This window comes from Astatotilapia calliptera, chromosome 4, assembly GCF_900246225.1.
Source record: "Astatotilapia calliptera chromosome 4, fAstCal1.2, whole genome shotgun sequence".
NCBI classification, from domain to species: Eukaryota; Metazoa; Chordata; class Actinopteri; order Cichliformes; family Cichlidae; genus Astatotilapia; species Astatotilapia calliptera.
The window spans coordinates 2538811-2552364 of NC_039305.1; the positions used below are offsets into that span (position 1 = coordinate 2538811).

Sequence of the window (13554 nt, forward strand, 5' to 3'; positions counted from 1 at the left end):
AAGAGATTTACGTTTTTGTTTTAAAAATTCTAAATTACATAAATGTAGAAAATTAAAAAATATTCTTTGTATAATTATCGCTTCGCTTTGAATCAGCACCCTTCAATATCCACATGTAGAAATGTTGGAATTTTATCCTGAATGGAAAATAAATTGCTTTACTAAAGGTTAATTAAAAATTTTTTTTTGATTGATGAGAAATTACACTGGAAATCAGGGCTATGAGTACAGTTTGGAGAGACTTTTTATGGTAAACATTTCAGTTGCAAGCAGTGCTGTATTGCCTGCAGACGACTGAACCACTGACCCAAAAATGTAACGAGGCCTAAAATAGCTTGTGAACACTCAGTACTTAGAAGACATGACGTGGAATTCAGTGCAGCTCTTGTACTTTCTATTTTTACTTGCACAATATTATAAATTAAATGCTGCTGTATTTTTCCAAATGGGTTTTCTGTGTCATGATGTTCTATAAGGTAATTATAAGACTTTGGATCCTCTTAGAGATGTATTAGATTACTGCTTCTGTGCTTCCCATAAGAAAATTAAAATTATAAAAATACCCCAACAACTCTGGATCATCAATTTAATTAACTTTATTTTGACTTCTATGACAAAAACTCAGATCAGCAGTTGTCTTAGGAGCTTTATAATCTATGTACAGATCCTACAAAATCCATCCTCCCATCTTCTACCCCTCATCCAGGTTGGAGGGACATCAGTCCAAGCAGAGATGATTCTCAGACCTCCCTCTGAGCCTTCTCCTCTTTGGGGAAGACACTAAGTTGTTGATCTTATTCTGTAGGTCACTAGCCACAGCTTGAGGCCATAGATAAAACCATGAAACAACAAATTTGCCCTTTCTTCACCACAACAGACCAGTCGCAGTGTGCAGCTATAACAGCTTCAACCCTTCTGGCAAGGCTTCCCACAGTGTTTAGGAGTGTTTCTGGGAATTTGTGACCATTTTTCCAGAAGCACATTTGTGAAGTCAGACACTGATGTTGGACGAGAAGACCTGGCTCACAGTCTCTGCTCCAATTCATCTCAAAGGTCCTCCATCGGGTTGAGGTCAGGAGTCTGTGCAGGCCAGTCACGTTCTTCCACACCAAACACTCATTCAAGTCTTTATGGATCTTGCTTTCTACACTGGTGTGCAGTAATGTTGGGACAGAAAGGGGCCATGTCCAAACTGTTCCCACAGAGGTGGGAGCATGAAATTGTCCAAAATGCCTTGGTATGTTGAAGCATTAAGAGTTCCTTTCATTGGAACTAAGGAGCCATGCTCAGCTTCTGAAAACAACCCCACACCATAATCCCCCCTCCACCAAACTTTACACTTTGTACAATGCAGTCAGACATGTACTGTTGTCCTGGCAACCACCAAACTCAGACTCGTCCATCAGATTGCTAGATGGAGAAGTGATTCATCACTCCCATCACTCTACTGCTCAAGAGTCTAGTGGCGGGGTGCTTTGCGCCACTGCATCTGACACTTTGCGTTGCGCTTGGTGATGTAAGGCTTGGATGCAGATGCTCGGAAATGGAAACATGAAGCACTCTACACACTGTTTATGGAGCTAATCTGAAGGACACATCAAGTTTGGAGGTCTGTAGCAACCGTCTGCAGAAAGTAGGTGACCTACTTACAATTTCACGATTGGACTTCCTGCCCAGGTGGCATCCTATCACGGTTCACGAGCTCCTGAGAGTGACCCATTATTTCACAAATGTTTGTAGAAACAGTCTGCGTGTGTAGGTGCTTCATTTTATACACCTGTGGTCATGGAAGTGACTGGAACACCTGAATTCAATTATCTGGATGGTTGAGTGAATACCTTTGGCAGTATAGTGAGCGTTTGTTGACCACGCCATTCACAAAAACGCAAAGATGCGATCTCCAACTTCATCTCCTTGACTTTGCCTACAAATGTTTGTCCATAAAAGTTCCAGTCACACTGGCCTAATTTGACTTATTGCTGGAAATGAGAACTGTGCTTGCACTGTGGTCGTACAAGGACGGAAGAACACGTGACAACAGGGCTAATACCCCATACTACCAAAGCAGTCTTCACAGGAAAAATCCTTTACAATAGTAGAAAAAGATTCCCAACCATGAGATGATCCTCTATGTCAAAACAATTGGCAATGGCGGGGAGGAAGAGCTCCCTTTCAACAGGAAAAGAACTCTTACAGAGCCAGGCTGAAGGAGCAGGGAGGTGAGAGGACAAAAGAAAAGAGGAACAGCAACAAAAAACCGTAAATCAGCAAACACAAATTATGAATAAAAGACAACAAAGTCTGGACTTAAATTCTGATCAATATTCAAACATATTCCCTTTTAATAGCAGTCGCGGCAGAGGTTCGGCTGGGTAGAGCACACAGTAGTGTTTACAGTACACTGACAATGAAGCCCAGTGTGAGCAGGAACAGCAGTGAGTGAGCCACCAAGAATCGGTTAAATCCTAACACACACATTAGTAAAAATGTAAACAAACAGATTAAACGCCCAATCTCCCTTTTCCACATTAAATGCAGACTTTAACCTCCATCCTACATGATCATTTCCCTTTGGTGTTTAAAAATAAATAAACCACGTACAGGACAAATTCATTTCCCAGCATTTGAAGCGTTTTTTGAGTTTATCCTCCAAGTCCAGGTGTGTCGGTGGAATCAGGGTAATTACAAACCACAGTTGCCACAGAGCATGTTTTAAAATCTCTGATTATAATCTTTTACAGCAAATACCATGACCGGACTGTGCATGTTGGAACCAGTCTCAGAGATGGGGTAGATTCTAGTATGACCATATTCCCATCAAGCTTAGCAGACCCAGACATCACATTTTTGGCATTTCTGTCCCACTGAATCAATTTAAAAATTAAACACTGCATAAAGTCAATGAAAGTCAAAACCCAGGCTGATGTTACTGTTCCTCCGTCCACATTTACTTTGGTTAGTGAAACAATGAAACAGAAACCAGTAACAGAGACCGATGCCTCCAAACTAAAAGTTGTGCTTTTAGTCTGCAGCTAGTGACCAAAGCATCTCGACAGGGTTTCTTTGCAACTGATTTCAACTGACAACAGCCATCAACCTAAGGCAACCCAATGAATTCAGGAAATAGACATTTTTCCCCAGCGTCTGGAGGTTGCCAGGTGGTTGGTGGCCGGTTTGTGTGACTGAGACCAAAAAGAAAGTTGGGTTAAATAAAGTTGTATTGGATTAAAGGGGGAGGGGCTAAAACATCTCATTTTAGACAGAAGATGAACTTCAGGGTTGGATCAAAGCGTATGTTGAGCTGTGAATCATGCAAAGCTATTTGCATAAGCAGAATAAGTCCACTTCACTGTCACAACCTTATTAGTGATGGGTAATCCCCTCACTGTTGACATTTTAGCGAAAGACTTGGTTTCCTTCTCTTCCTGTGTGCTTTCCGTAGCTGATTTTGACCATAGACTCCCTGTAACGGTCCGAGGGTTCAAATCATCTACAAAAAAGTATTCTGACACGAGAAACTGAACAAACCACTGACACCATCTCCTAAACTGAGTGGTGCACCTGAGGTCTCACACGTGTAATTCTGGCTCGGATCAGTGAGAACGGGCCCCTAATTAGTCCACAATATCACGTGTCTCATTCAGACATTGCCACCATTTATAAGTCATGAAGATGGAGCTAGAAGATGTAAAGATTAACGGGCAATTTTGATGCATCTCAGATTATTTGTCTTAACAAATAACATGATTCATTTGGAAGCACAAAAGAAGAACTGATCGAGTTAATTATGGTGTGATTTTTCAACAACAGTGTTAAAAATGAAGCAGTGATCACAGTCATTCTGGGCTTCTTCCCTTTTAAAACCGACAATAACTTCATTTTAACTCCTTCGTTACACTCTGAGGAGGTGTTTGAGTTCTTGACGCCATCTCAGGTGGTTTTCCTAAACAATGAAGTCCTTCATGTTTAGGAAAACAGAGTGCAAATTCGCCTTGAGAAGCTGTTATGTTTCTTTTAGCAGAATAATTTAACATTTAAACAAAGCAGCAAACAGACAAACCAACCAAGCAGCCACTACCCAAAGTGCACCAGGTTTTAGAAAGCATGTCCCGGTGGAGCTTTGTTGGTCAGACTTAGGAGCCCATCAGTCCTCCCGACTTCATCTGGGACATCCTGACTGTCACCAAACATGCCATCCTTCAGGTAAACGACCTATAGTGGGCGCTTGTCCTTCGGGTGAGGACGGTTTTAGTGTTTTCTCAACAGTATGTAGGTCATGAGCAGAATGAGGCCTGCTGACAGGCCTGCAATCACAAACTGGTGGATGGAGAGGACGTTCTCCAGTGTGTGGATCCTCTCCTCCATGGCACTGGTGTGGAAGTAGTCGTAGACGCCGGCTGTGATGCTCCACAGCGCCCACACAGCATCCACCACCAACGGCATGGCTAAGCAGGAGGATGGAGGCTCAGCTGTAGATCAGACTCTGTTACAGACTGGAACATGGGAACAACACGTAAATAATTCAGATACAAGATGAAATTTTTAAATACAAAAACCCCAAAAACACCATATGAGTTTGTTCTGATCAGCATATCACACATATTAGTGCAGGAAGCCCTGGTTTCATATCAATGACGGTATAAAAGAAAGATGCAGCACTGCTGAAACACGATGCACACTATGTTATCAATATGGACTCATGGAGAAATAAAATAATAATATTATAATAAGATTTAACATTATAAAACATTTCTGCATTCAATAAATAATAGATAATAATAATAATTATTATTATTATAATACAGGTTCATGTTTCAGACAGTTTTAACTTGATGATTTAAATGTAAGTGGGTCAATGCAAAGCACTGAAGCACACGACTTCTTCTATGCTGAATTTTGATGCATAACTCATTCTGCAGCTTTGAGAGCCTCTACGAAATGATTTCAAAACATGCAGCTCGACTGGGAATAACGGGCCACGATTCCCAGTAGTGACTGGTCCCATGTTTTTTATGCAATTCATAAAAATAAAAAAAGGTCAAAGAACGGCATTCAAATAAAAATCGTCTCAAAGGTCTCTATTGTAAAAACGTTGATTAACGTTTAAACAAGTCACAAAACTTTGAACTTCTGATGACCGAACCTGCGTTCTGATATCTTCTGATGGCACCGTTTTATGACAAAGCTTTCTCCTGTAGTTACACTGTGTCCAAATTTTCCTTTATTCTGATTTTGAAAAACTACATTTCAATCGTTTTATTGCAACACTTTTCCCTCTACATGCACAGATTATACGTCATAGCGTATATCGGAGGCCTTTTTGTGCTCTTTCACCTGATGCGATGGGATATATGGTGAAACCAGTTTCAGCTGAACATCAGAACAGGCTGTCCACGAACTCTTCTGTCATGGGGTCACACCACCATCCAGTAATATGCATTATATAAGGTTATAATGCATCAAATGCAGTAAGTATGCAAATGTTTCATATAAATATAGTTTATAACTTAATAATTTTCTTTAGCCAAGATACTTAAACATTTTGATTTTATGTAATGTATAGAATCTCATCTCTGATTTTTGCAGATGATGTGGTTCTGTTGGCTTCATCGGGTGAGGGCCTCCAGCTCGCACTGGAACGGTTCGCAGCCGAGTGTGAAGCAGCGGGAATGAGGATCAGCACCTCCAAATCTGAGGCCATGGTTCTCAGCCGGAAAAGGGTGGAGTGCCCACTCCGGGTCGGGGATGAGTTCCTGCCCCAAGTGGAGGAGTTCAAGTATCTCGGGGTCTTGTTCGCGAGTGATGGGAGAAGGGAGCCGGAGATCGACAGACGGATTGGGGCTGCAGCTGCAGTAATGCGGACGCTGCACCGGTCCGTCGTGGTGAAGAGGGAGCTGAGTGTAAAAGCGAAGCTCTCAATTTACCGGTCGATCTACGTCCCTACCCTCACCTATGGCCACGAGCTGTGGGTAGTGACCGAAAGAACGAGATCGCGGATACAAGCGGCAGAAATGAGCTTCCTCCGAAGGGTGGCTGGCCTCTCCCTTACAGATAGGGTGAGAAGTTCGGCCATCCGGGAGGGGCTCAGAGTAGAGCAGCTGCTGCTCCACATCGAAAGGAGCAGGAGGTGTATCACTCTTCAGATCTGACGTGCCTGTGATGTATGGCGTCATTTTTGTGCCACTATTCTGAACGCATGTAAAAAACAATTTTAAAAAATTGAGCGCACGTAAAAACAATTTGCCAGTACAAGTGTTGCATTTTGAGGAGAACAAATTCTTTGCTGCGTGCAAAAAAAATGTACTTCAGTGTTTGCTATTATCCATATACACACACAATAGCAGCCCCAGTTTAGCTACAGTAGCTAGCGAGCTGATTGGACACCAAAACAGCTAATCAGATTTTTTTGCATTCAAGTCTGTGATTGGTTGGTTTTGTGGCACAAATAGAACGGTGTACAGAAAGAGTGTGTGTGTGTGTGTGTGTGTGTGTGTGTGTGTGTATGGATAATAGCAAACACTGAAGTAAATTTTTTTGCACGCAGCAATGAATTTTGTTCGCTCAAATTGAGCTTTTCTTCACTCAAAATAAAATTCTCCTCAAAATGCAACACTTGTACTTGCAATTTTTTTTTTACGTGCGCTCAAACTTTTACTACGTGCGCTCAGAATAGTGGCACAAAAAAACGTCGTAGTGATGTTGATTGTGCTCTGGCACAATCATAGGCATCGGTTGCTACTGACAACAAGAAATGAAGCTGGTCCGAGTTATGGGCACAACCATTTTTTAATAGTGGAGGGGGAATAACACTGTGTAATACATTCAGTTTTAGAAATTATATTCAATGTTAACTGTGGCTATGTTCAAACTGTTAATACTATCTTATTTTAATAAGCAACATTTTCATATGCAAAACTAGAGGCAAGAGATTATTTTAGGGGTCACCCCGTGCCACCCCTGTAGATCCACTCCTGCACACCAACCATGACAACCATTAACATGTTGATATTCTGACCTGTGAGCCACTATTGTTACATGATTATGTCAGTACCACACCCGCCTTTGACTGATTTCGACAGGTGTGTTCAACAACACACCTGCAAAATAAAGGCTACTGTCTTTTGCACGGTTGTGTTGACCAGATCTGTCAACAGTCAAACCGACATTTAGCAATTCATGCCAAAGGTCTGAAAACCTCCTGCAGCCCCATAATTTGCCATAAGACACAGAGACAGACTATCCAGGTGAAAACAAAACCATGTCCTATATCATTACTGCTTATAATACCTCTGCAGTGAAGGCTTGTATTCATGACACAGCACCCAAAGAAGTTCCAGGCTGTTGATGGAAAAAAAAAACTTACCTTAAAAGGTTTTTTTTTTTTTTTTTAAACTGAGTGAAATGACCAACAGGAATTTGGCTAGAGCCACAATAATTCCCTAAATGCTAAGAAAAGAGGCTTTGATGTTTTACACACGGTCTAGAAGCAGGTTTACATGATTATTTAAAACATTCGGTGATTCAGTGCTCCTGGAGCTCAGGTCAGATATTACATCACAGAGAGAGTAGGAGATGGTTGTCGCTTCCAGGTTTGAAAAGTGAAGCCAGTGGAAGTGCATTAAACCTGTTAAACCTTCTTTTTAAACGACACCAGGGGGCGACACCTTTCGTTGCACAAAGAGTCCCAGTCCTATGCAAGTCTATGCCACACAAGAGCACCTGGGAAAACTCAGTAAACACTTTCTAGGCTCGGTCACAGGTCACCTCACACTGAATCAAATCAAAGAGTAAGACGATTTAGTGAATTTTGCTCATTTGAAGCATCAGTGCTAATTGGATAATGCCTTAAACACAGATTTGGGATCTGGTGATCTCCATCCATCCATTCGCTTCCGCTTATCCTTTTCAGGGTCGCGGGGGGCGCTGGAGCCTATCCCAGCTGTCATAGGGCGAGAGGCGGGGTACACCCTGGACAGTTCGCCAGTCTGTCGCAGGGCCAACACACAGGGACAGACAACCATTCACACTCACATTCATTCACACCTAGTGGCAATTTGGATTATCCAATTAACCTATCCCCACAAGCTGCATGTCTTTGGACGGTGGGAGGAAGCCGGAGGACCCGGAGAGAACCCACGCAAACACGGGGAAAACATGCAAACTCCACACAGAAAGACCCCGGCCTGATGGTGGAATTGAACTCAGGACCTTCTTGCTGTGCGGCAACAGTGCTAACCACCGTGCTGCCCCTCTGGTGATCTAACAAATATAAATCTCCCTCTGTCCATTTTATTTAGCTAACTAACTATAATACAAAGTAAATTTCCTGGTTTTAATATTCTTTTCGAAACATTAATCATGTAATCCAATGGCTTTTCCAGGTTTTCCAGGTTGTTCCATGCCCCATTGAACACATAATTCGTTGATGTATTACACAAAACATAAATAATACTACAAAGACGTGATAATGGCCCTGTCAGTAAAATCTCACAAGGAGCGCACATGCAGCAGACTGAAAATAATGCACCTTGCACACAAACTTCTCCCCTGCTAGCTACCAAGCTATCGCTTTACCAGCAAGCTAAAGCTAGCTTTGATTCTTTTAAAGAGGCGCCATTACTCACAGCATTACTCGAGGATCAGACAGCCCTTCCTCCATGCCATACATGTACAGGAGTCTTTCACATCATCATGCTGACTCTACAGTTAGCGGTTAAAAAGGAAAGTGTGAAATCCCATCTGTCGTGAGCCACTTCATCTGCTTCCGGGTGCGTTTCCCTTGAAGACACCCTTTCATCGCGTATGTGAGGTCGTGAAGAAACGCCAAACTCCATTCAGAAACATAACGAATTTTCTTACTTCGCACAGACCCAAAAACGTAGCCTATAAACCATAACCTGAGGCAGTCTTTATCAGCAATGCCTTCGACTGGGACACTCGGCTTCATACATGATGTTGTCAGGATATTTTATCTCAGTTTTAAAGAATTTCCGTCCTTGGCTTTTATAATATGACGTGCATTTGCGTGTTGATGATGAGAAAGCCAAAACTGAACAGATTTTGGATGGAGGTCGGGATCGTGATTCTTCTCCGTCAGTGAAACGGTCAAATGAAATCTCAGCACTTACGTCACACGTTGACGCTGTACCTTGAAATTGACAGATACTGCAGGTTTTATATTACCAGGCGCGGTGGCCAAGTGGTAAGGCGTCGGTCTCGTAAACCGAAGATCGCGGGTTCGAACCCCGTCCGTGCCTGTTAAACTGGAATGTACCAACTGTGTTTTTTGGGGTGGGGAAACAAAATGCTATCCTTGAAGTTGTCGAACAGTATTACAAAAGAAAATCAGACCAAAAAAAAAAAACCCCAACACGAAATTGAAATTATAAAGAAATAAACTATAAACATAGCCCGAAAGTGGACAAAACTTTTCATGTTTTATAAAACTTCAGAAGACCACAAGAGGGAGCAATACGAACAGTATATTACAGAGGGTTTGTTTAAGTTAAAACTGATAATGACTCAAACTGTATGAAAAAGCAATTCAATGCAAAGCAATAAGATATTTTTTAATGTCTAACTTGATTGCAACCCAACAGAGTCTTCCCATTCTTCTTTTTTGCCTATCCGACTTTAAAAAATTCCTGGAAATATGCATGTAAGCAATTATATATAATATATGAATTCATTATGAATACTGGCTTGGTAAGGATTGTATGTTCTTACTGGATGGGATGTCCAACATACAGCTCGGGGGCCAGAATCAGGCCTTACAAAGACTCTGTTTTATACTCTGTCATCCCTTCGTGAAGCACTTTGTGATCTTTTTATCTAGAAAGATGCTATATAAATAAAATTTTATTTTTTACTTTTTAGATTTTTACTTGTATTCTGGTTTCCAGCTTCTCCTGTTGATAAAGACTCCTCCCTGCCACTGAAATTCAGAAAGTAATTAAGCAATAAATAAACAATGACAACAATTTTCTGTGAATTAATATTTTATGATTACACATTACACAGTCTTGGAATGAAACAGCTGCACTTTTTTGTAATTTTACCCATTTATTATGTGGTTTCACTGGTCTGGACACTTAAGTTCAAAGTGGGCTCTGTGTGTCCCACAACGTAAAATGAAAATGAGCTCTCTGATTGATGTTAATTGGCCATCAGGGAAACATATCAATCAGTAAATAAATGAACAGAATCTTTAATTAAAACATAAGTAACAAGTGTCAATACACGTAAAAAATAAATAAATACAGAGTTATTTAAGGCCATGCTATTCAAAAAGAAAAAACAAACAAACCGTGAACGCTACTGTGGTCCAGCCCGTGTGAAAAACATCATAAACACTGTGAGTCCTCACACGTCAGCTTCAGGAGTGTACAGCTCACGAATGGCGACCTCTACGTCCCCGTTAATTCTCAGCTCTGTGCTTTCCCAGTCAAAAACATTTCCTCTTGGTTCTCTCTCCCCTGCAAACATGCCTTGTATCACGCTATCTGCCAGAACAACGTCCCACATATTCACATCACAGATTTCACCAACAAAATTCTGATGTTTATCAAAATCACCCAGATAAAAATCCGGATCTTGTCCCAGGATAACCCTGCCTCCTGCCCTGACAGTGTGACCCTTCCTGTAGATTTTGGATAAGCTCCTCTTGCCATCCAGGAAGAGGGCAGCTAAACCTGAAGTGGAATCCCAGGTGACACACAGGTGGGTCTGCAGGGCTCCGAGCTCAGGGACTTTAAATAAAACAGGATCTCCAGCCATGTAAAAGGACAGTCTGCACACACAAACAATCATTATAAGTCTGCACACAGCCAGCTTAATGTAAAACCCTACAGTGGCCCTCAGAGGCCAAACGGACTGCAACTTAAGAAAACACCAGCAATAAGAAAAATGCTGCAAAAGCACACAAAACACAACAGAAATAGGAAAAAACAAATCTCCAAAAGCACAAGGGAAGTGTTTCTGGGGAGACAATAACCCGACGGACCAGTTGTAGAAACCAAAACATGCTGGGTAAGTGTGTTTTAATCTCATGATTCAAATAACTAATAGTTAGGCTAACACACTTACCTCTCATCATTTCTTTCCTCACAAAACTGATAGATCCTCCACTTCTTCTAAGTGTCTCCCAGTACAATGCTTAGCATATTTTGGTTGCTGCAACTGGTCCCTCTGGTTATTGTCTCCCCAGAAACACTTCCCTTGTGCTTTTGGAGATTTGTTTTTTCCTATTTCTGTTGTGTTTTGTGTGCTTTTGCAGCATTTTTCTTATTGCTGGTGTTTTCTGAAGTTGCTGTCCATTTGGCCTCTCAGGGCCACTGTAAAAACCACCTGACCCCCGACTGTGCTCCACATTAACTTCAGCATGTTTAATAAACCACATAATGGGAGGTCATACTGTGGGCTGTTTTTCCTTCATAGATTTGTAAGTACAGGAGAAATCCATCTGTAATTTTCATTTTGACACATTCTGTTGAAACCAATCCATTCTCTTATGCTGAACATTATCAGGGTCGTGAAAGCCTGGAGTCTATCCCAGCATGCCTCCATTAACAGAATAAAGTTAGTGTACATGAAATATGTGAGTGGGAACTTTTCAGATTTGGTTGATATTATTTTTGGGGGAAGCTCACAGTGTAGATGCTGACTTTGAGATGTCCTACCTTCCATCCAGTTCACGCCACACATTCAGCTCATCGTAGTTTCCAGTCCGGTATGCAAAGAGGATGATCGCTCGCTGGCCGCTGAGCTCCGTGGCCACTCGCATGCACAGAGTGAACGCAGTCAGGTTCATCGGCCTTTGAGGGATCATCTCAGCAAAACTGGTGCATGACTCAATGGGGAAAACCAAGGTCTTGATGGGAATACTCCCTGAGAGGCAGGAAAATAAATAAAAACATTACTAAAACTTTGAAATGGTTTAAAAAAGAAACTGTGATAAAACTGTGTTTTTCTGTATAAAAATAATTAGATGGTATAACTAAGTTGACAGGCAGGGGAAAAACAGAGGTGTCACGCAAATTTAAAGAATTCTTAAAATGAAGGTCACTGAAATCACTGTTTAAATGCTGTGTTTTCTCCCACTGAAAGCCTGAATACCAGATAAATGCATTTTAAGTTTACAAAGAAAACCAGAAAATAAATAATAAAATAACTTAAAATGTGCACAAGAGGACGACATGGAGAGGTATACAGTTACCGGCCAATGCTGTCATGAGGAAAAGGATGACTGGAGGTCTCATTTTATTTTCACAAACCTGCAGAAAATCAGACGCCTTCGAGATATTTTCATGTGTTAATGCAATCTAACATTTGTACACAGCATTGATTATCAAAAAGTCATATGAAGTTACAAAATAAAAGGAAGCTGTATACATACTGAGCTGCTACAAAGATCCTGCTGCAGACAGACGACTGAGCGGTGACTGAACTCTCCCCATTTCAGATTCTTGCTACGCAAATAACATCTCTGCAGCTCTCTAAACTTCCTTACTGGTTTCAGGCTTTGGTGTTCACTGGTACTGGTAGAAGCAGCTGCTAAAGTTACAGAGTTCTGTAGTTAAAGGTCATTTAGATTAAAGTTCTAACTGTTTTTTGCAAACCATGCCTTTACCTGTGGGTGTTTTATTTATTAGCCATTTATTTCAAAGGGAATATTTAAAAAATAAATTCTGATTTGAATTCTTTCTGTTCACAACGCACTGATGGTTATTTGAATTTTGCAAATGAGCACGAGCGTGTCTTCTGACCATTGTCCAAGAAAGATTTCTATCAAAGAGAAAAGCAGACAATAGTTTCTGCAGAAGAGAAACTGCTGCTCATTTGAATTGTTTCTGTTGTATTTTTTTGCAATTCAAATGTTTCTTATTTGAATTCTTCCTGTAAATGAGACACTGATGCTCATTTGAATTTTTCAGACTGATGCAGCATGATTAAAATGTGGTTCCCTGAATTATATTACTATATTCTAACAAACCTATCAGTATACATGCAGGAGATATGGAAGAAACAAATATGCATACAATGCTACAATCATCTATGTACCATAGCACATGGAGTGATTGTAGCAAAGGTGTGTCAAAATGTCACCTTTATAATCTGTAATTTTACTCTGTATTATGACTGCTGTCAGGGTCCCTGGATTGAGGGCTTCGAGTTTTTCTGACTTTTAGGTTTTCTCTAGTTTGGAATTTTTTTGATAGTGTTTGGATCGTGGTTTTGTACTGTTGGTGTTTAGTTTTGTATTTTCAAGTTTCTTTTGGTTATATTTCATGGCTTTAGTTCTGGGTCAATCTTTAGGTTCATTCTGCGTTTTGTGACTTCACAACGTCCTTTTGGTTTCAACTTCGGATTTATGTTAAAACTCCACACTTTTTTGTTTATGGTGTTTGCCCTCATGGTTTTGTGTTTCCTTGTTGCACATTTCCCCGAGTCTACTAGTTTTGGGATTGTTTGCTCCTGATCATCAGTGTTTGTATTCTTGTGTTTCTAAATAAAAGCTGGGATGTCGTGCTTGGAGAAGACTATCCTGAGTTTCTC

General features: G+C 40.9%; 1 protein-coding gene, 1 long non-coding RNA gene and 1 other non-coding gene across 3 annotated transcripts; 1 reads left to right on the top strand and 2 right to left on the bottom strand.

The window, feature by feature from the left end:
- Positions 1–580: 580 nt before the first annotated feature.
- On the bottom strand, positions 581–9167 carry LOC113020218 (uncharacterized). The gene is made up of 2 exons (XR_003272171.1): positions 8625–9167; positions 581–4493 (listed from the first exon to the last, which is right to left on the bottom strand). It is a non-coding gene; the product is annotated as an uncharacterized LOC113020218 (long non-coding RNA).
- Positions 9168–9185: 18 nt separating this feature from the next.
- On the top strand, positions 9186–9257 carry trnat-cgu (transfer RNA threonine (anticodon CGU)). Its single transcript has one exon. It is a non-coding gene; the product is annotated as a tRNA-Thr (tRNA).
- A 1021-nt stretch (positions 9258–10278) lies between these two features.
- On the bottom strand, positions 10279–11834 carry LOC113019973 (pentraxin fusion protein-like). The gene is made up of 3 exons (XM_026163640.1): positions 11679–11834; positions 10575–10789; positions 10279–10475 (listed from the first exon to the last, which is right to left on the bottom strand). The coding sequence occupies exons 1-3, from the start codon at positions 11825–11827 to the stop codon at positions 10363–10365; spliced, it is 477 nt and encodes a 158-aa protein (XP_026019425.1). The 5' UTR covers positions 11828–11834; the 3' UTR covers positions 10279–10362.
- Between the last annotated feature and the right edge of the window lie 1720 nt (positions 11835–13554).

Bases quoted from the DNA above. Each gene is read 5' to 3' on its own strand.
- LOC113019973 (XM_026163640.1), bottom strand. From the start codon at position 11,827: ATGATCCCTCAAAGGCCGATGAACCTGACTGCGTTCACTCTGTGCATG. The intron at 10,790-11,678 runs GTAGGACATCTC...TTGTGTGTGCAG, and splicing joins TGGCGTGAACTGGATGGAAG to ACTGTCCTTTTACATGGCTG. The intron at 10,476-10,574 runs GTGATTTTGATA...GCATGTTTGCAG, and splicing joins AGATCCGGATTTTTATCTGG to GGGAGAGAGAACCAAGAGGA.